The sequence below is a fragment of the Cariama cristata genome, unplaced genomic scaffold, assembly GCF_000690535.1.
Source record: "Cariama cristata isolate BGI_N322 unplaced genomic scaffold, ASM69053v1 scaffold35932, whole genome shotgun sequence".
Taxonomy (NCBI): Eukaryota; Metazoa; Chordata; class Aves; order Cariamiformes; family Cariamidae; genus Cariama; species Cariama cristata.
In genome coordinates this window covers 2,015-25,957 of record NW_009605068.1, presented here as the reverse complement: position 1 = coordinate 25,957, position 23,943 = coordinate 2,015, and the positions used below count along the sequence as shown (strand labels likewise).

The 23,943-nt window shown below is 34.9% G+C and overlaps 1 protein-coding gene across 1 annotated transcript in view; it reads left to right on the top strand.

Moving 5' to 3' along the window:
- LOC104158229 (protein AF-10-like) overlaps window positions 1-23,679 on the top strand; it is a gene marked incomplete at its 3' end in the record, with an annotated part of 43,564 nt that extends 19,885 nt beyond the window's left edge. The window contains exons 4-7 of the mRNA XM_009695818.1: window positions 12,273-12,382; window positions 18,633-18,736; window positions 21,466-21,559; window positions 23,584-23,679. Coding sequence (XP_009694120.1) covers window positions 12,335-12,382; window positions 18,633-18,736; window positions 21,466-21,559; window positions 23,584-23,679 — 342 coding nt within the window. The remainder of the gene's footprint in view (window positions 1-12,272; window positions 12,383-18,632; window positions 18,737-21,465; window positions 21,560-23,583) is intronic.
- Between the last annotated feature and the right edge of the window lie 264 nt (window positions 23,680-23,943).

Here is a 23,943-nt window from a genome sequence, read left to right as displayed (position 1 = left end):
AGTTGAATTCATTTCTCTGAGATGGCAGCTGGACACTGGCTTATTTAGGAAATAAGTAATAAGAAAGCCTCAAATATATTGAAATATACAGTGAAATTTATGAAGTATGAAGTAGCTTGAAGTGTTTTCTGTTTTTATACTTAAAGTAGTGTTTGGGGATACCTTGCTATTCTCTATGGTGATTTTGAAACTTTTTCTTTGCATGAAGTCTTGAGAACTATTTTGACAGTGTGCATCAAAGATCTGAGCATCTTATTAGTTACTCTCTTACAGTTGTATTAACTGTAATTATGAATTCTTGTCTGAAAGTGAATTGCTATATAAGATTGAAATTATTTAAATAGCAAAGATGTACCAACAGTACTGTCCCTACTATAATTTTCATGACCAACTATTTTCACCAGTGAAAGCTTCATAGTGAGTATTTCATAGCAAAGAAGGCTTAAGAATTTGTACTTCACCTTCAGGAAACATCCCTGCCTTAGTAATACATCTTGTCCATGGTGTTGAATACAGCAAATTCTGCCTTATGGACCAAATGTCCTTTAAATAACAACTTTACAGAAGGATGTGAATCTTGGAAAAAATGAACTCTGACTGGTGTTGCATTTCAGAAATCTACATTCTCAACCTGAAGCTTTCCTTTCAAAGAGTTGCCTAACGGGATTGTGCCACAAGAGTGGCTTAAGGAACTATTGCTGAAGGTCATGTAATGGGCTTGCCAGTTTAAAATGATATTTACAGTAAGTTAATACTTGGAATTTTTTTAATGATGTTACACCATTTGTTGCCAAGGGAAATTATAAAAAGATGCAGGTATTCCTGAAGAAACTTTGAAGCAAACATTTCTGGTAAAACCTCGTAAGGATCCAGCTTTAGAAATTAGTAATTATGGAGTCTTTCTGTAAGCATAGAAATAATTTAATGGTCTTAGCTTTTCAGAACAAGTGAAGAAATTACTGATTTTATGTCAGTGATATAAAGTTATGCTTCTTTCTGCCTTCTGGCAACAAGTAACTTCATTTTTTAGCCAGAAAAACAATGCAGTTTTTGTTTTGAATATGCAGATAGCTTCGCTCATACATGGTCTGCTTTCTTGTAGAAATTTTTTTTTTTTTTTTTATAAAGGGCTTCTGGATATTTGCTTTTTAATAATGTGAAGAAATGTGTTTTGTTTGGGTGTTGAAGATACTGTATTTGCTTTTATGTCAGGGATCTTAATGTTTTTTGGACTACTGAGCTTTTACTATAGGGTTCCATGATTTTCTTAACCTGCAGTAAGATGCTGTTATTGCAGGGAGGGTCCTTGCTGTGTGTTACTTTGGGATGGTACTAGCATCCTTGCGGGGTTCCTTTTCAGCTAAATAAAATCCTTTCCCTGACCCAGATGACCAGGCTAAGGCTGATATATGGGAATGGCCAGGACTATTCTTTTAGCAGCAGCCTGTACATTAGCTGTCTTAAGTCAGTTGCACAACTGTAACTGAAAGCAGCCTAATCTTATAGCTCTTACATAATGGTATTATCTTGTCTTTAAGAACTCTGGGGCAATATAAAATATATATGATAAAGTAGTCTGGGAATCAAACTTGTGTTGTTTTTAAGTATTACTGACTGACTAGAAAATAGTAATGATGGTGTATGGTGTGGTTGTGTTGGTGTGTTGTGTTTTTTTTTGTCTCTGCCCCCCTGCCCCTCACGTCGCATGAGGTTCCTTTGTGTACGTTCTTCCTGCTTCTCTTGTTCCTTTTACTGGCCTGTTACTGCTTATCTGACTTTCTAGAGATCAGCACTTCTTTAGATTTGCTTTTTAGGTTTTATATTTCTGGTTGGAGACATCTACTTTACCTTAGTCGTACTTATCAGTACAGTTGCTGAGGATTAATTTTGGGTTCTTCAGTATCATCTATGGCAAATGCGGAATTACAGTTTTCAGTGATACCATAAATACAGTATTCTTGGAGCAGTGCTGTTACAGATCTTACAAAGAACTTGAAAGTGCCAGCCTGAGATAGTAAGAGGAGAGGAGCATATCATGAAGGCCAAACATCATTCGGCCTGCTGTCTTTATCAGTATGAACTAGTTCTTGTATGCCTTCGCAGAGTACTTGCCCAGCCTACAAGTATTTACACTTTGAGACTTCTTGAGCCAGAGATGATATTTTTGTGTTAAGTGGAAGAAGAGTCCATCGCACTATTAATGTGTCCACTTCTGTAGAAGGGTTTAGTGTCCATAATGTTGTGTGGCAAGGCATTTTGCAGTTGATCTATACAATGCATCAAGATGTATGCTAGTTTGTTTAGATTCTGTTACCTCATGGTTTTACCTGATGGCACTTGGCACTTTCTAAGTGATAGGAAGTGACAAAGAGCAGTTATTCTATGTTCACCTTTTCAATACCTCTTCTGGCTTTATAGACCTCTGTCATATTCTTCTTTTGTGTCCTTTTCAGGATGAAACAGCCCAGACTGCTTGGGCGTTCCTTGTACAGAAAACTAAGCATCCCTTTTCCCCTTCTCCGTGTGTCTTCCAAATGATACATAATCCTTACCAGAGCTGAATGTGAAATTTTAGAGAAGCAAATCTACTGTACATGATGCCATGGAATCTCTAGACTGCAAAATGATTACAGTATGGTTTGATGTTCCCTAACATAGACTACTAATGTAATTATCGGTCACCATTCTTTGGTACAAATTTTTCTCATTAATTACAGAATATATTCACTAGCCTAAACATTCATACTGCCTTGAAACTAGGGACAGGTCCTGAAATTGGAACAAAAGTATTGATTTTAGCAAGGCTTTTACCTGAAGAATGTTCTTAAAATTGAGTGCACTGTTTTCTGCATTTGCTCTGAAAACGGAAGACATAGGTAATTTACATTTTTGAGGCATTGACTATTATTATCGCCATAGTTAACCCTTGGCTATTTGGGTTATTACGTCTTGGCTATTTGCGTTATTGGAGGTGGAGTGGGATAGGGAAGTTCAGTTATCCTGGGTGATAGTGACTGTACTAGCCAAGTGGTTTCTAGACAGTGTTGTGGAAACGTTCCACTTACTGTTGGAAACTCATGCAGATGGTTCTGCACCAAGTTGCTAGTGTGCATGGATCTGGAAGGACTAAAGAGTTTATGTGAAGCACCAAGTGGAAATGGCATTTTTTGTTGCTCATAACCTTTTTTGGCACACTGGAGAGTACACAGATGTCTACCTGTTCTTGACTTGGTGATGGTGGCTGCTGTCACTGTAATTGGAGCCTTGTAGCAACCCCAAAGAGATAATTCTGCCTGGATTTGAGTGGAATACATCCTAGTCTGCTTCAGTGTCCCTCTTGTGCTTTCCGTTGTCAGAGACCTGAACTGACCCTGAACAGAAGCAGTTAAGATCTGATTGCACGTGTTTGTTCAATTTTCACACTGTGTGAAAATGGTCATTCTGCTCCTGCACTTGCACAGATCTTGGAAACAATGCAGTTGGATTTAGCAGATTGTAGCCTGGATGAATATCCATGGTGTGGCTTATCTGTTAGTTGACCGTACTAAGGATTATTAAGAGTTGACTGTATTTAGCTGGACATTTGATTTAATTAATTTGTTAAGAGTAGTGGGACTTTGTATAGTTTTGTGATCAGGATGATAGTCAGAAATTTTAGGAATAAGCTTTGAGTAAGTTTTAATATTTTGGCTGCCTAATATCTGTGACTGTCTTACCTCTGTGGTTAAATTTTGTGAAGAAAAAATAGTCTTCCCTATATGTGGACTTTGTGGAATTTGTTTTTACATAAACATTAGGACTTTTTCAGCGTTCAGAGACTACAGTTCCATAAATTCTGTCCGGTTATTTACTGGTTTTTAGTTTATTTTTTTTATTGATACTAACAGTAGAATAGTAGGATTGAGTTGAAAAAGGAACTTTTCTCTTTGAATATATTTATTGACAGAATTCCTTGCTAAATTTAGTATTCATGTTCATTTAGGGACACCACTGTAGTTTTAAACACATGACAATACAACAGTGTTTTAAAACGAGAAAAACTGAGAGAGAGAGAGATATGAGTTGCTTATTGATTTGCTGTCTTGTGTAAGAAGGCTATTGAAAGAGAGATGAACTTTTCTTTAGCTTTGTATTTTGTATGTGGATTAGTAGTTGGACATAATAGAAACGCATTTTTTTCCAAACCAGAAAAGCAACAAGTGAGCATTTGTTTGAAGATACTTGAGAACTGTTGGCTCTTGGCAGTTTTGGGCCTTTTCAATTCAGTAATGTTTCCTTAACTGTTGCAATAATTTCCTTTGGGTTTTTGACCCTCAGTGAGGAGGAAATAAAATCATGACAATTTGAACTGATTATAGTTTTTGAATCCCAATTCTTTTATCTTCTCGTAGTGCTGAGTATGCAGTCTGTTTTTTAAGCAAATGGTTCAGTTATATCTAATGTTGTCCATCTCCAATTTAAATAGTTTTCTTACAGTAATCTTTGTCCACAATTTTCTGTAAGCCTAAAAGGCCTGATTTTGCCGTACAAGTTGTTACTTTGAAATCTGATTCCACTGGATGATGATCAGGAATGCTGTGTAACAGCATTCTTTGTGTGACTTTTCACCAAGAGTTCTTTCATGCAGCTGCTTGGGAAAAGGCCAGCTAACAATGCAGTGGTTTTATGTCATGGTCCAGGCCCTCTTCCCATTGCTTGGGTTAGTGTTGGGATCTCCCAAGTCTATAAAAACATCTATTATTGGAGTCAGCAGCTCTCACCATCAGATTTACTGTTCTGATGAGTTTTCTTGGTATTAATGTCTAAGAATGTGGATTGTATGTATAATGTCATACGTACACATTCAGGTGTATACATTTTGCAAGAAGTGCTTACCTACAAATGTTCTGTTCCAGATTTGCAGAAGCTTGTATGTGTATTTTTTTTTTTTCTGGGAAAGACCCTAAAAATTGATAAACAATTTAAAATATTTTACTAATACAAACATACATATTACCATACAAGCTATATTGTATATTTATGATTTATATTGCTAGTAATCATAATGTATAACTAGAAAAAATGTTTAGAGCTTCAGATAAATATTTATGACATTTCTTCCTTTTGTTGTATAAAAGAATTTCTTCAGGGAGGGTGAAGAGACTCATGAATGCCATAGCATACCAGATAAAATTTATTAAAGTTATTACCTTACTCAGCGGACCAGTGGAATGTAATCTGTAGCTGTTTCAAAAACAAACTATTTGTTGTGCTGCTGAATGATGATCCAAAGTGTATTTTCTAATGTACCAATTCTTTAGTTGAGGAACAAATTTTGATAAATGGAGTCTGGTGAAATTCTACAGTAGGACTCTGTAGGGTGAAGCCTTCATAGACAAACAGTATTTGTTTTTTTAACAGAAATTGTCCCTTCATTCTGTGTACCAATGATAAGGTTGACTGCCAACCACAGTGGCAAGAGCTCTAGCGATTAGTGCGAGCTCCTTCTTTTTACATGACTTTGAAAAGAGTGGATCAAACAATATAGTGAATAATACTATTTCAACTATAGCAAACTCTAAACCTGTATTTACTAGGGTAAGCAAAAGACAGTAACTTAAGCTGACAGATTTCTTTTCTGCAGGAAAGGAAGATTAGGATCAAAACAAAAAAGTGTATGGAATGCCTTAATGAAGAGACACTTAGCTAAAGGTCTAAAATAGTACTTCATCTTGCCTTCTGGCAAATAGTAACAGTAACAATCTTAAGTACATCTTTGCTGGATTCACCTTTCAGAGTGGGATAGAGCTGAGTCTTGGGGTCAGTCAGCAGATCTGATAGTTGTGGAAACTGAGGGTGCATTTCACGTAATCTAGGACAGCTATTGACCTCTGCTGAAAGGAGTGGGCTGTGGTTTTCCCATGACGGGGTGTTTCTGCAGTGGTGGTTTTGCGTATGGTAATCATACGACCTCAGTGTGGATTGCATCAACTTATTTACTCGTCTTACTGGAAGGTAAACTTTTGTTTTCCCACAAGTTTGGTAATCAAGTGAATAAAGTTTTATCTGCCCTGCTGTATGGCAAGCTTATACTACAGGGAGAGGGCAAGGATGTACAGCTGAAAGTGAAGAGTACCGTGAGACTTTTACCTTTTAGTGACAGCCAACAGTTGAAATGGATTGAGGTGTATCCTTAAATTGCAACCTGGAGCAACCGTAATAGGAAACTAACATTTGAACAAAGAAAGGTTATTCTATGCCAGAATAATACATTCACTTGGTTTAGGAGTGAGTTGTAGTTATAAATAAAGTAACATTTCCTTAGTGAGATGTAAAGGACTCTTCAGGAACTTACACAGAACACATAGACAAATTTTACTCTGGAATTGGTACACAGTTAGGAGCTGGTGATGACATGCCAGAGCTCTCTTGTGGGACCAGGCTGGCACTATGGCTGGATCTTGGTGTGACTGATTCTGGCCTCTACAGTCTGTTACTGCTTTGCAGCACAGCTTCAACATTGATTGTGGGATGCAGCCCTAGCATAGTGCCTACTCTGTGTCTGTTAATTCACAAGCTATAGGTGGACTTCTCTTGATTTGAATGGTAGGGTGGATTATAAGTCTGTTGCTGTTATTTTATTATGAAGTAAAAGATTGTGAAAGCAAGGGTTCAAAATTGGCAGTGGAAGATGATTTAAAAGTACTATGAATTTATTTACGGTGGAAGTGCTTGTGAATCAAGTTTTGAACACTTAAACAGTAGTTGTAAAAGCAAAAATTTAGTTAAATGGATAATGTACTGTGTATTGTGTATCTTCCTGGGTTTTCTTTGTTAATTTTAGGTTACTTTGATAGAGTTTGCTTCTAGTTATAGAGTTCTTTGTTGGCAACAATCTTTTGTTTGCTGATGGTGAAATTGTTAGGAATTACCTGTTCTCTGTCACATTGGGATAACAGATCAATTATTTATTTTCAGTTAGGGTTCTGGAGCCTGAGATTTGTTACTTTGAATGTACATTATTCATTAACATTCAAATTATACCTGGTAAGTACATACTGCTAGGTTTTCACTGAGTTAAAAATTAGTTAGGCACCTGAAATAAAAATCTCGGTGAAAGATTGGTAAAATTCGGATAGGTTCTGTGCTGGTAATTAAACATTTTGCATGCCAGAACAAAATGTAAAAATCAGCAAAACTCAGTAGTATGTCTTTCTGAGAGATAAATCAAAATAAAAAAGGACCCAAGTGAAAAGCTGGAAGTTTCATAAGACGTATTTAAACTTTGAGGGCTTTTCAGCATGAATTTCCAATTTCTGATATCAGATAAACTGTTTTCATTATTGTTATCAAAGTAGATCTTGGAGTTGGTTTATATGTAGTTTTAATGTTGTTTTAATGTTGGTTGAAGTTGTTTCCTAAGATCTCTTCAAAGGAAAGTGTCTTAGCTATACTTGTGTGATGTTGTCTTAGAAAGCACAGTGGATTTTTTTCTTTTTTTGGTGAAAGGTAAGCAGCATTTCCCAAAGTTACTGGACTTGAAAGCACAGTTGATGTAAATATTTTTAATTTTCATTTGGCTGTCACCAGTATGTTGTTGCTAATAAGTAATAACCAAAAACTGATGATATTTTACAATTACTGGATGGAGCCATGCATTGTTGTAGAATATTAGATTGTTTAAAGCAAAAGAGGCAGTGAATCTGCCAGCCTAGGTAGCCTGCTGTATTTTTTTTTTCAGCTGTTTCAGAGAAAGCAGTTCTGATAAGAAAGCACAGAAACAAGCAAACCCAATGGCTGATTTGAATCCTTATAATACATTTCTTAATTTCTTGTTTTTTAAGCTAAAGCCCAAGTTTATTTTAAAATAAGCAAGCCAGACATTATCGTCTAGTAGAAGTATTATTTTTGAGAAAGTGCATATGTCAAATGGCCACCTGCTCAAAGACTGAAAAATAGTAAGTAAAGTAAGGGGCAAAAAAAAAAATAATTCTGAGGATTGGGAAAATTTTAAAAACATTTTGCAAGATGCCAGTATCTGCATTTGCAGAAACATATGTGGCCTGGCCCCATTTCGGTTAAACTTGTCCTGAAAGGGAGATGAAAGCAAAAGTAAATTGAGTATAAACAATTCAGTGGGAATAGTAAGAGTTTGTTAGCAATTACTGTGAATTTTATAAGTAAAATTAAAAGAAGTGAGTAATAAATCTGTGGCCAGTTGTTTGGCTGCAAACCATGCACAACCAAAGTGAATGGAAGCTTATCATTGATTTAATAGTAAACGATATGGTCTATACAGATGGTTTTAATAAACTCGTTTGGAAAAAAAAGTGATCTGAAAAATGGCATGAGTTCCTGGCTAAGTTTGGAGAACAATTAAGAAAAGTCAGAGTATCCTGTTGTTATTTCTGTGTGGTGTTTTGGGTGAAGAGGAATGGTGAAAAAGTAATTTCAGTTCCAACAGAAACTAGTGAGAATGTTTTAAATATTACTGAATGTGTAGAACAGTGCTACTGGAGTTTTTTTTTAAAACTCTAAACCATGGGTATACAGCAGTATTTTTCACACTTAAACATTGGGAAAGCTCAAAAGGACTGAGTTTAATGATTATTTTTTTATTGGGGAGGGGGTGAGGGGAGAGAGAAAGATATATAGTTGCTGATCAAGTTGATAGCTGCCCAAGAATAATGTAGCAAGTGATTTGAATAGGAAGTTCACAGTGCAGTCTTTATGGCTTAGATGGAGTTAATTGAAAAGTATGTATTTTAATGTAGTCTTAAGTATCATAAATCATAAATGCTTGCTTCTTTTATTGGCTATATGTACAGTTTGGATGTTTCATTATCCCTGCAGACAAAGTAGGCAATTGTCATCCAGTAAGAAACAATAGACAAAGGCACTCAACTCTGAACATGGCAATAGGTACTTTATTCTGTTGGGATTCTGAGCTATGTGCTCTGCCTGAGAGTAGTAATGTAAAAGAGAAGGAAGTGGCAGCGGAGGATGGGGGAGGCATTTTTTCGCTGTGTTATATAGTCAAGAGCCCTCTCAGTTGCAGAAAATGTTAGAAGTCAAGTCTGTTTGTATGCTAGTAACTTGTTCTTCCATCAGTGAGACAGAGGAAAGCTATCACACTTACTTTGTTTGGCTGTAGATGTCCTTACTTCTATGCTGCTTCTTTGTGGAAACAATGAATAGTCTTTTGATGCTTAGGAAAAAAAATCATGTTTTTTTGCTTCCTTTTCTGTTTACCTGCGCTACTACCTGGTCCTTATATGGTAAACCTGAATCTTCATGAACTCCCTTAAGTTGAAAAGTTTTGTGGAGGAGTCTACAGACCTTCTTGTTCTCCAAAGGTGGAGATTCCACAGCACATTTAGACAACCAGTCCTTAACCACACTTATTATGGAAAAATGTCTTCCTTATTCTTTCTTCAGGGAGAACTGCTGAACCTCTGCCTCTTTCAGTTCTTCCAGGTGAGCTGGGTGTTGCTTTGTGACAATTTTATATTTCCTCAGTGGTGATACTTTGGACAAAAGAACATTTAAGCAGTTGTATATGAGGTCTCTGAGTCGTAGTGGGAGCTGGTGTGGGAGTTAGGCTACTTTTAAAATGTAGGCATTTGAGGCTGGTAACATAAGGGTGCTGCAACCTCCCTTATGGTTAAATTTTTATTGGACGTGTTGTGAGTTTTCAGTAAGGTCAGATTATCTGGGATCTAAAGATGCCAGATGGAAACCAATGGAAAAGGTACCTCGTCCTCAATTCCCTGAGTGCTTATTGACCCCTTGTTCAAAAAATGTATTGGTGCTGTGGTACTTCATTTGTTTCATTATATAGATACTGGTTTTGTTTTAATGAAAGATGACAGTGTGCTATTGCCCACAGCTATCCTGGATGTGCGCTCTGTATTTTGGAAATCAGAATATATTAAGCTTGTAGGTTTCTGGGTGTATTGTTTAATTTTTTTTTGATAGTGATGGAGTGGTATTCAGTTAAAGTTATTTCTGAAACTGGTTTCTTGTAGTGAAAGTTCTTTTCTTACCTAAATTTCAGTTGGCTTAGTACATGATTTTTTTTGTTTTAATGTCTCTGGTATATTTTCTATATTTACGTAATAATTTTTCACTGTAAGTAAGTGTAACTGGAGTACGGGCTTAATTATGTCTGAAATAAAAGATTTTGACATCTGTTCATCTGTAACTAACTGAAGAAGGATTTTTTCAAAATTTCAGTGTCGTTTTGCTACTGGTTTAACGGCTTTATTAGGTGAGTGGTGTTCCTATCTGAGTTCATTTTTTGAGAGGAGATTTAAAGATAAATATTGACCATTAACACCATGTTAACATTTATTTATCTATCTTTAGTAAGATTACTCTGGGTTAGGGCAGTTTGCAAGTCTTAGAAAAGTCCTTATAAATGCTTATTCCCTGAAGATATTTCAAGTAGAGGAGAGAACACAAAAAGACTGGTTTTCATAGTTTTCTTCAGTCTGTCTGTTAATGATAATTTTAAAATGGTCTGTTGGAACCATTTTAAAAGCAGCTCAAGTTGGCAGTTTATACTTTCTTTTCCCTACTCCTTTATTAGTCTTATGTTACTTCTATGTGGAATAATTCTACAAATGATTTGTGAATAAAATGATGAAGCAACAAAGATACTGTATTTAGTTGCAGATGAAATACTAGAATGATACATGTTATGTTGACTGTGTATGTTGACTATAACAGTTGTGTATGCGCTTTTCATTTTCTATACAAATTACAGCTACAAATTTACTAAATGGGGAGGGGGGAACACCAGTCGGTTGGAAGCAACTAGAAAAGATTTGTGCTTTAAGAAAAGCATAAAAAGCATGTATGCAATTCCAGATACTAAATACCATTCCAGAGTCTCAGTGATACTACTGTAAGTAAGTACCACTTTATGTTTAGCTCAGTTTAAGAGTCAAAATACAGTTGGGTGAAGAAAGTGGAACTTTGAATTCAGTAGAGTAGTTAAAAAGAGAAAATCCAAGATGAAAACAGAACTCAAAAAGGTCTGCAGTGAGGCAGTATGGTGCGTTTTGTGTGTGGATTCTTTTTGGTTTTGTTTTGTTTTGTTTTTCATTATGGGATGCATTTGCACAATGATAATTTACTTTGCTTACCTAATCTAATAAACTGCTAGATTATCTAATTATGTAAGTCTGTCATTTTATGTCCTTAATATATGCATACAAGTAAGCCTGGGTAGGAGGAAAGCACAATTATTATTTTTAAGGTGTACTGAAGGTCTTGTGACAAAAGAGTTTTAGTTTTCCTCTTGGGAAAGAACAGAATTCACACTAAATGATTAGCCACACCAAATTCACTTTCAGATGAGGTTGCTCTGTGCTATGCGATATTACTCTTGTAATGCTATTATTAGTGTCAGTATATTTATATGTCGGGTTAGCTATATAGAGAGCTTCTGCTAAATTTACAGTTACGGCAAACTGTCCTCCACTGAAACAAGCTGACAAGTCTCAGGATCTCAGTATTGAAAAAAAACTTTAAAATTAGTAGGTTTCTTTCTGAATTGGTGTTTCCCCTTGTTGCCATCCAACTAAACGTCAGACAATTAGGAATGTTTCCCTCTTGAAATATTAAAGCAGAATATGGTAAGTAAGTAAGCATTCATTGATGACTCCAAGTTAAGGAGTTAGAACAGGACTGGATATAGCAGTTGATATTCCTATGAAAAGATGTGTTGGCCGCACCTTTAAAGAAGGAAGAGAAGAGATTTGATAGCGGGGATGTGGGAGTGTGTGTGCTGGGATTTCTTTCTATAGAAAGAAAACAGGAGTCTAGTCAAATTAGAATGACTTTGTTTAAATAAAAGGTATACACAGAAACCTTACATAATGGTAATGCTTGCATAAATACTAGTTTATTCAGACGATATTTCCCTTTTGCAGGAATTTGCATAGCTTTTATGCGATGACTGTTAATCCAAGAAATTTAAAGAAATAACCTGGTTTTCCATTTGTGTGTCACTGTGTGTATAAATCATTAGTATTTGGATTTAATGGAGTATTACTTGTATAAATTCTCCACTGAATAAACTTAAAAATGTATTACAATGCATCTAAACTTTGGATAATATAAAATGAAATGTAAACATGACTTCAGTAACTTATGTCTGTAATATTCAAAACAGTTGAAATAGTCCATGGAAAAAAGTGTTGTAAAAGATTCTTTGTGCTATAATTGAAATGTCCTTTGAGCTTCTAGAAAACATTAAAATTAAATACAATTATAACTTTTTGTAGGTTGGGCTCATGTGGTTTGTGCTCTGTACATTCCCGAGGTGCAGTTTGCAAATGTTTCTACAATGGAACCTATCGTGTTGCAGTCTGTTCCTCATGATCGTTATAATAAGGTATAATTATGTGTCTTTTTATCTATATCTAATGTATTTATTTTAAAACTTATGAGCTTTAATGATCTAAACCCACACTTCTTAGAATGCACTTCTTATAAAATTCATAAATGTATGCAGTAATGCTGTGTGTTTTTTTTGCTATGACTGTATGATAAATTAAAGAATTAAGAAAGCTGTATTATTAAATTAAGCTGTAAGGTTATCTGCCATGTCTCATTATTCTTTTACAGATTAGGGACTGTTTTGTTAATTAAAAATATAATGATCTTTGAATAACAGTTTATTTTCAAAGGAATGTGAAATATTTCCCATAGGTTAAAATATTATTACAGCTTATTTGAAATGTTATTATTAATTACCACTAAGTCCTACTGTTTTAAGTACTGATACGAACATAAACATGTTCATAACCTTTTCTAAAAGGAAGAAAAGCCATGCTAATATATTAACGCAAAGGCTTGCAAACTTTTGCCTTTGTATTAATTTTAAGGTGTTTATCTGCTTATAGAAGAACTGCTCCTAAATAAGTGTCAGTGAGATGGAATGTTTTAAAAAGTGTGGTCAGACTTTATTTAAAAAAAAAGAAGGGGGGGGCAAAAAAAAAAATCAAAACAATGTAATACTAACTTATTAATATTCTGTATTGATAGTTAATTTTTCTACTTGTTTCGCTTGTGCTACCTCTTCCTCACTAGACTTAACTACATCCTCCTTTGTATTTTCCCTTCTGTAGGCAGTAAACTGTTTGAATTTCTTAGTAGTTTTATTACATATTTTTCTCTTGTTGTTCTTTTTACCTCTAGTTTCTTTCTTTAATTTATGGTGCTTTGTTGAGACTGAGGTAAAAGAGGAATAGACTGTGTTATGAAAGAAAGAAAGAAAGAAAAGGCATGCATTACCTCTTGTGTTCTTCCTACAGGGAAACCAATCCTGTTCACGTTGTCTCTGTGACCTCTGTTTTTTGTTTGTGGTCCCGTCCCCCCCGCCCCCCCAGTTTACACCTCTGATTTATTCTATGCGCCCCCCCCCCCTTGTTTTTTTCCCCAGACTTTTGTCTTTTCCTTGTCTGTTTCAGATTCTCACAATTGCTGTCAGTATGTTTTGCCCATCTTATTTACCAGTGTATCGGAAAAGCCAGGAGTCAAACTCGAGGTTGTTCTCATGGTTGCTCATGACGTACTACCTGAGCATCTGTATTGGCTCCTCGCTATTGGCTTCCTTCTTCATTGGCATGAGCGTGCAACAGTGAGATTGAGTGCAGAAGTAATAAAATTTTTGCACTTGGGTACAAAGCACTACAGATTTGCTGTAGCAGATGAGTTTATCTTCTCTCTCTACTCAACTCTGGACCAACAGCATATCTGTTTTCTCTTTTTTCCTTGAATAGTGGTCATAATTTTTTTTTTTTTTAATTGGTAGTGGTTCTTCCTGAAGGTACTTCAAAAATTTCATAGAGCACTTTGGATTTTGTTTTATCTTGCACCATTTCCATTGTTGGTAATTGATATTGGATTAGTAAATTCTTGTAACTTCAAAAAAAATGTACCCTCCGTCTTTTAATATGACTTGTTCGCAAGTCCACTGTTGGTCTCTGTCTTTAGTCTTTAATTCCTTTTTGTTACAACTAAAGTTGCTTCTTTCTTGGACTGTTTTTGTTCCAAATAAATGTTTTATAGTTGTTTTTTTCCTACTAAAATTCCAGATTGCATTTTGTTGGTCTGTAGTTACCATGATTTTTTTTTGCTTACTAGATGATTACTAGTGCCATACAGATCATGTAGACAGAGTTCCTGATGCTGTGTAACTCTTAGTTTTCTGGTTTTCGTGGTGTTCTGATTTGGGGCTATTTTAAATGTTAACAGTCAGCCTAAAACTACTTTCATAGAAGCCACTACGGTATATTGTAAAATATAATGAGACCTGTGTCAGAAATTTCAAGGTTTGGGGTCACACCCCTAGCCTGCAAATTATTTTTTCTTGTGTGTGTGTTATCTTCTTTTACAGAACTCAGCTTTTGCTGTCTTTACTTGGTCTATTTGGTTCAGGGAGATAGCAGTTGTGGATTTCAGGGGAATCAAAGAAAAACCCGTAGTGTAGTTGCTGCAGCAAACCTCCTGAAGCCAATCTAACTTCCTTGCCAACAGCCGTCTAATTGTAACAGCACGGATGTGTTGTTTTTTTTTTTTAATAAATCTGTAGCCACTGCTGAGTTTGGTACTACTGTGACTAAACTGCCACCAGTTCCTGAGTAGGCTGGTTTTGAGCAATACCCCCAAAATCAATATAATTACTAATTCCCTTTTCAGGTAGTCTGCAATGATTTCATCCCCTACTCCCATTGCTATTCAATCGAAATTGTGGTTATTTAAATGATACATTTTTTTAGATCAGAAACTCTGTAAAGCGTTTAACTTTGTCAATTTGAGAGGAAATGGGAAAGAAAAGCTTTTTTTTTTTTCCAGAAGTAGATATGGCAAACAGTCCTTAAAACGTTTGTTGCACGTTGTGAACAAATGTAAACATGTAATTAGGAAAAAAGTACTGGAGTTGTTTCTCTTTTTAGAGAGGCTTAGTGCTGATTTCATTTTGTCTGTCAACTCAGGTTGGAATAGGATGATTTTAAGAAAGATTTTATTTCCTGTGGAGTCCTAAATAATTCTGCGTGTGTAACTGGATACATACAGAATGCTAGCTTATGGAATTGAGGGAAAATATAGGTCAATGAAAATTACCATAAGGGAGAATTTGTACTGTAGTCTTTAAAATAAAGACAAACATAGTTAGAGTTTTGCCAGGACATAGTACTTAATTTACACATTTTTTTTCTATGCACTTGTTTATTTTTTGAACACTGAAATACGCAATATTGCAAAGTAATGTTAGATGAAAGAGGAAACACAGCAGATACTAATGCATGAGGCTTGCCAATGTAAAGACATTTAGCTATTTCCCTGAATTTTACCTGCTTCTGGGATAAAACCCATCACATTACAGAATGCATCCACTGAATGACTTGATTAGTGTATTAACTAACAGGAAAGCTCTTACACAGTTGATTCCAAAAAGAAATGGACCAGTAGTTGCTCTCCTATTTAGTAGGTGTTTGTTACTCCCTGGATGGTTATGCATGGATAGTATCTTTTTATTTTATGTGAGCTTTGTTTGTTTCTTTCAGGTTCATTTGAAAGTATGTGGTAATTGAATAAAATCACTGCTTTTAGGAGTCTCTTTTAAGAACTGATTAAAAAATAAGTGCATTTGGAGTTTCTTGATCTACTTAGTAGTAAAGGCAGTTGTTAGACTTATTTCAGCACTTGCTGCAACAGTGAGAAATTTCTGTACAACTCCTATGTTTGATTCTGTAAGCAGGGAATGCTGTTGAGTAGCTCTTAGGAGTAAACTATTTCTCAAATTACTTTTTGTTTTATAAGATTTTTCTTACCTCATCTTCCCTTCTGTCTTTGCTTTTGAAAGAAGGCTTATGTTTTGAATCTTTGAAAGAAAAATATTGACAGAAACATAAAGGCAGCTTTGCAAAATGTATGTTTTGCCATTAAAGAAACCAAGATATTTGTTGTGTGTTTTAGGTAAGATTTATTTGCTGAGTCAAAAGTTTTGTGTAATTTTTTGCTTGTTTTCCAGTGAGTTTGGGAGAAGTCTAAATACTCTCTTCTGTTAAGAGCTCTGAAGAGCAGTGCTGCTGTAGGTGGTGGGACACAGAGTTTTACACTTCCACATTTCAGAGGTTTCAAAGGAGATGTAGCAATTGCATGGATTTACAAACACATGAAAGTCTTCATTTTTCTGCTTTGTGAAGGAAAGATAAAGGTTCTCAGGCTTCTGGAATTGTTCATGTGTCTAAGAGAAGGTAGAAGTATGAGAAGCTCAGCTTTAGAGAGAACTTACCATCCATGTTGGAACAGGAGAATGAACTTTCTTTGGCCCTGTTTCGTATGGAAGATTAGGAAACAGGCTTTATACTTCTCATGACTATTGTAGGAAGAAGTTCATTGAGCTTGTTAAAATGTGTAGGCAGTCCCCCATGTTGTGTTTTAAATTTGTTTGTAATGTAGCTGGTCATTTGTTACCATTTTTTAGTCATTTTACTGTGAATTGGTTTTAAGGGGTCCTGAAACACAGACCCTAAGTGTAGTATGTAGTGTTGAAAAACAGGACCTACATCCTTACTAAATGGAATGCTTATATCGCTTTTCTTTCTGAGTCTCAGTGAGGAAAAAAATTACACATCTTAAGGCGAAATTCTGAAAAAACAGAACAGTAGCTGACGCTTGAGTTTTATGGGTCTGTTGAACTCTCTGTTTATAGAGGTACCTTACTTTTGAAGCTACTTACACTTAATATAGTTACCCAGATGAGGTTGATAGATCATGACCTTATCTGTTCCTAAAATCTAAATGTGTCAGGTTATGGTACGGAAACCTAAAAAGCAGTCTCAGACCCTGTGAAACTGAATTGTCTGTGTGCACCACCTTGATGTATAAAGGGAGCAAGGCAGAGATTTAAGTAGGATTATCCCCTTTCTGATCCTTCACATGTTAGGATATAGGGTATGATTTTAGCATATATTAGCTATTGGGTTGAATGCTTTTTGAAAGTCTTGTGGAAACTATTCAAGAATGACTTACCTACCCTGGAGTCTCACATTTTAACAAAAATGCTTTAGTTAGTTGACATCTCATGTTAAGTGTTGTTCTAAAAACCTCTGTAAAAGGCTGTTTTGATCTCAGAATGTCACTCATTTTCATGGCTTTCTAAGTAATACTGATTTTGCATTGTACCCTTTTTATTTTTTATTTCAGTTGTATCTTGGTCCATTTTTCTTCAACTATATTTTCTACTGCCCATGGTTGATATTCTTTTTATTTCTTATTCTACTCATTCTCTGCCTCGCTGAAGGGAGGTTGTGGTACAATTGAAATAAGTCAGTTATAGTTTCAATGTAGACAAATTTTTTGGCGGGGGGAGGGGGAAGTTTCTCTTTTCTCATCTAAGATCTTGTAATGGGATTTCTACAGAGGTAGCAGTGTGTCATTGATGTTTGTTACCTCAATAAGGTTCTCTGTTATTTGAAAATGGACACTTGACTGCCCCAGTGCTGGAGGATACTTTCATTAAAAATCTATTCTTAAATTGTTAAATTTTACACAAATGTGATGTGCTGGAATCTCTCTAAATGGTATTTCAGTAATTAGAACAGTAAAAAATGGAAAGAGATTTAGTTTTGCCTGCTGTTTCTCCCTGAAATGCTGGTGAGATATTGTAGTGATGTCCAGCATAATAGTGAGCTTCCATACAGTATGTTTCCATGTTTATTTGCTGTGTATAAAAAAAAAAAGGATTGAATAATGAGAAAGATTTTTGAATTCTTTTTGTCTTAATTTTTTTCTTCCATTTTACTGAGAAAGTTTTTGAAAATACTACAAATTGCCATAGTATCCCAGTAAAACAAATAAGTTGGCAGGAATACTATGAAAACATTTTCAGATACTAGACAGGTTATTTTCATTTTAGCTTGTTTTTGAGGTTGAAATGGGTTTGATATACTAATTTAAGCTTTGTTTACAGAAGGTTCTTGCTTGATTAGTTTCTAAGATGTTTATGGGGCTATCCAAGTCATACTGAAATTAAAGCAGAGTTCTGTTAAACACCATATTTAATTAAAGGTAACTGAGCATCATATGAATATTGAAGCATGCTATGAGACTTCTGAAAATTCTTTACACCAAATGTACACATAAAATTTTAAGTTTATAGTTTTTCTGTGTGTAATTTTGTAGACATATGCATGTATATTGTATGGTATCTTGTACCATTAGGTACTCAGTCTAATTTGATGTTTTTGAATGCCACCAATACAGGTAATGTTAAATGAATGTGAAAATGATGACGACCTAAAAGGACATAAACGCAAATTTGAAAGCAAGGAAAATCTTGAAGCCTAATGCTATTAACCTTTGGCTGTTTAACCGTTTGTCTAGTTGAATAGCGGTATAGAATTTAAGTAAATTAGTATTTGTACTGCCTTAGTGTTGCTGAAGTGTTACATAGGTCCCAAGTGTCTACCAGGTGATCTCCTTTTGCAAACAAACTTAATTAGACTTTTATAAAGTTGTTCTTACGTAAGCTTAGCTGCAAAATCCAGTAGCTCTCACCCTAGAATCTCCTGTGAGTAACACAGAATTTATTTCTATGCTTCTTATCATGTTAAGTATTTTCTCTTTGATAGACATGCTATATTTGTGATGAACAAGGCAGAGAAAGTAAAGCAGCCACTGGTGCTTGTATGACATGTAATAAACATGGATGTCGACAAGCTTTTCACGTAACGTGGTAAGTATATTATATTATTAACATCTCTGATGTTCCAGAAAGAATCAATGCACACAATGTAATGAATAAACTTTCTATTTAGTATATTTCTGTAAAGTGTTTTGTGTAGAAATATCTAACTTTATTGTAATAGAGTTTACTAACAGTATGGCAGTGGCAGCATAGACATTGCTGTGAGCTGCATAAGCTATTTGATGATATTCCCTTGGGTTGTATTAAATACTGTGTGCTTCTGTGAATAAAGTTTAGTGGTTTTTTTTTTGTCTTGCGTATTTTTCTTAGATGCTATTTTATATGATATGAGAATGTGAAGACATTGTTTGTTTACCTGCTAACTGATTTGATGATTACTTTTGGTAAATCAATGGGAAAAATGATTGAGTTATACATAAAAATGCACTAGACTCACCCCTTCCTGTACAGATTTCCAAATATTTGCAGGTAGTTCACCTCACTGGTTTTATCTAAAAGGTACACGTCTATCCTGAACTGTTCATTTAGGTTTCATATGTAGCTGTTGGAGAAAACCAGTTGTATTCACCATCTGATTCATTCCACTTTAAGATATTTAGATCTGCTTACGCTCATGAGATGCTTGTCTCATTTTATGGACTTCTAAAAGACGCTAGATAATTAGATAAAAACACGTGTCAGCAGGTAAAAGGAAGCAAAAGGAGTTCCACTCCAAAATTTACGGGCATTGTTTGTTTTTTCAAATTCAGCTGAAGCTATTTTGCAATAGATAAATAGCAGATTTACACAGACTGTCTAGCTACATAATCTGTGGATTTACCAATCTGTTTTGTGAGTGCCCTAGTATGCTGCTTCATGATGAGCTCAGTCAGGGCAGTGGTATTTGCACACCTACTTAAATTACTTAAATGTATTTTCTTCAGTGTAATCAAGTGATACTTTGAGTGTCTTGTGTAGATCTTAAAGGATATAATTCTGTAGTTTAAGTGCTGATTTCTTGGCAACTCTTTTTTTCTTTTAATTACTTGACTATCTGGCAGGTTTTACTCTTTCATAAGTATCTACTTTTTCATTGAATATGATCAATGTCAAAATTCTTTTAAAGGTGAAAATAGATTATGTTCCTCAAAGCATGCATAACATGTAAAGATATTACTTACAGATATGAAAAAATGAATGCATCCAAGTGTTTGGATGAAAAGATCTCTTTTTTTATTCAAACACTTGGATGCATGCACAAGTCTTTTTCATCTTTTTTTTTTTTTCTTCCAAAACCCTATTTTTAGTGAATGCATTGAAGAAAATGAGAATTAGGTTCAAAATTAAATTATTTATCTTGCCAGTTTTTAGATTTTTTTTTGATTCTAAAAAAGCCAGGTGTGTACTATAAAATGATATCTAACCAGAGAGTACTGTGACTGAGGATATTGAGAGACTTCTGTAATATTTAAAAAATGGAGGAAAAATGTGAAAACTACAGAGGGCAGAGATCCAGGGTGAGGTGTATCAGTTCTGGGTTAACAAAACTAATGTCTAAGGAAGAATGAGCTTGAGTCCATCTGTTTTTGTATGGCAAACTTCAAATGATAAATCTTCACTTAAAGAGATCCTTTAAGTGTAGTTGGCATCTGCTGTAGGTGTGCATGCATTTAGGAAGAAGTATTTCTGGATTGTGCTAGAACATAATGTATAAATGAGGGGAAAGTGCTTTTAAAATCAATGAAAAAAAGCTGCCTTAAATATTTTTCTTTCATTTAAAAATTCCTGTGCATAATTTTGACTGTAACATTGCATTATTATGCTAATGAAAATGATATGGAAAAAGAAATGGAATAATTGGTTTTTCAAAGTCTAAGTTGGTTTTGATAAATTTTGATAAGTCAACATTACAAATGCTGAAAAGCAAATTTGATTTGAAAAAATGTAGTAGAATAAGGTAATAATTAGCCCAGGCAAGGAAACTTCTGTCTTCTTCTTTTTAAAAGAAATTAACCTACTACAGTCTTTTAAACCAATAAACATCATATCATGTATCATAGAATGGTTTGATTGGAAGGGACCTTAAAGATTATCCAGTTCCAACCTCCCTGCCATGGGCAGCGACACCTTCCACTAGACCAGGTTGCTCAAAGCCCCATCCAACCTGGCCTTGACACTTGCAGGAATGGGAAATCCACAGGTTCTCTGGGCAACCTGTGCCAGTACCTCACCACCCTCACTGTGAAGAATTCCTTCCTAATATCTAAATATAAGAAAGAAGATAGAATCAAACCAAATATGGTTTGATTTATTGCATCATTAAAGTTCTATTAAAAAAAAAGGTAATTTTCCTGGCAAAACAGAGAAGGATGTATGAAATTTCAGAAAAATTTCTTCTTTGGATCTACAGTATGGTTTTGTTAAAAAGTGTTCTTTCCATAGATAATGTTTGGCTTGAATTTGAGCTAAGAATCATTGTGAATTGCTTGGTTTGTTTATTTGTGGGAGTAGCTGGGTAATAAATGTAGATTTTCAAGCTATAAGCTTGTGTGAGTGGCTTAAAGACTATGAAAAAGGAATCAGGCCAAAATGTGAACCATACATGCTTTTCACTGGGCTGCAAAGGTCAGTTATGTGCTCGCATGCCATTAAGTCACTTGTGTGGATATCTCATCTATTAAATGCAGATCTAAGTATCCGTATGTTATCAGCTGTGATATTGTGGTGCAAACTGATGTAAAATTTCTTTCCTTGAATGTTACTTGGTTTATTTTTAGTGCACAGTTTGCAGGACTTCTCTGTGAAGAAGAAGGCAATGGTGCAGATAACGTCCAATACTGTGGCTACTGTAAATACCATTTTAGTAAACTGGTATGTATTTTGTTAAATTCTATAAATAAATGTCACTGACTTATTTTTTCACTTTGAATTGCTATTAACACTAGAAACAATATTTTCATGTAGCTCAGAAAGTAGATTGTATTTCATTAAAACAATGTTTTAATCACAGTTACAGAAGTACTAGCTGAAAATGTTTTTGTAAGTGGTTACTTTTCTAGATGTGTGGGTTTTTCCCCTCTGCCAGAAACAGCATGCACATTTAGTGTTTTTTTCATTGAGTTCCTGTAATGTTTTCTTTTGCTGTTTGATTAGTTGGCTTCTAGGAATTTAGTCCATTGTGGAATAATCTAGAAAATATTACTTGTTATCCTGTATATTACAGAATAAAGAAGCCCTCCATTTCTTTCTGCTTCTGTTACTCTATTACTCCTTTTTTAAAAGTGTTCTTTCTTTTATTCTCTCTCACCTTGTAGCCAATAGATATTCCCTGCATATAAGTTCTCTGAAACACAACCTGAAGGAAGTGACTTGAGGTTTGTTTTTTTAAAAAAAACAAACAAGCAAACAAAAAGCTTTGAAATGTCTCAGTTATTTCAGTAGGTTTTGGATCAGACCTCTGGAGTCTTTCCTATCACTTCTTATCAGTTTGACAGTTCCAGATGTCTGTTTCTGTGTACGTGTGTGAGTGTGTGGACTTGAAGGACTTACTGATGTTTTAAAAATGTTATTTATGAATATTGAATTATGGAAATTAAAATGTATAGACTTAACCTCAGATATTGCTGCAAGTATAGTTAAACTTGCTGATTATTTGTTTTTGCTGCTAAAAAAGGTGAATACTTGGGTGACTTTTGAAAAGGTTGCAATGAGGTAAAAACACAGGGCCAGTGAACCATTTTAGCTTTCTAGAAGATAAGCTTGGTGAGGTTAGCTCTGTGCTCTTGTGAATATTGATGAGTTTGCTTCATAATGAAGATAAGCCAGGGTTTTCTAGGCCATTAGTAAGCGAAGATTTTTTTTTTTTAATTAACTTCAGCTCAGTATACAAAAAGAACAAAAATAGTCTATTACGTAGCAGTGAAGGCAAGCTCTTACACTGTTATGCATTTGATTTGAACGTTCCAGTGCTGCAATGATTGAGAACATGTATATTTATTTAAAAAGCAAGTTTAATGGTTAAGACATAATTCTATACTTGACATACAATTAGTTAGCTTTCCATTATGAAGCTGTCGTGTTAAGAACAGTAAAGACTGGCAAGATCATTTCAGTATTTTAGTGTTTCTTTAGGATTATTGTGACTGTTTATGCCTGGTAAATACAGGTGTTTAGTATTTACTACTGAAGGTGGTGGGTGGTGTATATCTACTGTACCACTGAAAACTTTGGTTGGCAAAGCACTGACCTGAAGTGTCTTTATCAAGCTACCTCACTTCTGACAAAATAACAAACTTTTTGAACGCTGGCCTAGCATAAAGTTTTTGCAGTCCTGGACTAGGCTCTCAAACATTACAGAAATACAAGCAGTTATGTCTGCTGCTGGTAAATGCATATATGACCAAAGCATTCTGTATCCTATGTTTTTTAAACCATTTTAATGATAATATTGCGGACAGGTCACTTGAATAATAAGTCATGAAGCTGTAGAAGAGCCACCTCACAATGCTTTTCAAGCATGTGGCAGTGCTAGCACTGTGGCTTCATGTGATACTCATTTGAGCAGCAAATGAGTTTTACGTTATAAAAACTTGAAAATGTGCCTAGCATCTTTTAACCTTTAAAAAGTGGCATATCTCATTTCTTTGTGGAAAGCGTATCTTGCAAATTCATGGGAGGTGTAAAAGTCAATACAAGGATAGGCTGTTTTCCTGGTGTACACTGAATAGTCTTAATTTTATTAGGGTTAGTAATTTGTCAGTTTTTCAGTAACTGAGGTGTGGTGTTTTTTTTTTTTCTTCAAGCAGTAAGGCATCTTATCAGTTGAAATGCTTTATACTTTTTATTTATTCAAATGGTTCCTTTTCTCTATCCATAAATATATTTTCTCTTTTTAGAAAAAGAGCAAACGGGGATCTAATAGGTCATATGATCAAAGTTTAAGTGATTCTTCCTCTCACTCTCAGGATAAACATCATGAGAAGGAGAAAAAAGTAAGTGGATTTGTCGTTGCTAATTACGTGGCACATCTGCTTAATAGTAGCACTTTCTGATAAATTTAATTTTTGCTGAAAAGCATGAAGGAAATCTTGTTCCTGAAGCACTGAAAAATAAATAATGCAGGTGATGAACTAGAGCTACTGGAGTCCAATGAGGAAACATCTTCAGGTGCATTTATACCTGCACCTTCCTATTCCTGTTTATCATCAGGTTTGGGATACACACTGAAACATATCCATTGGGAAAGCTGTTTCCAT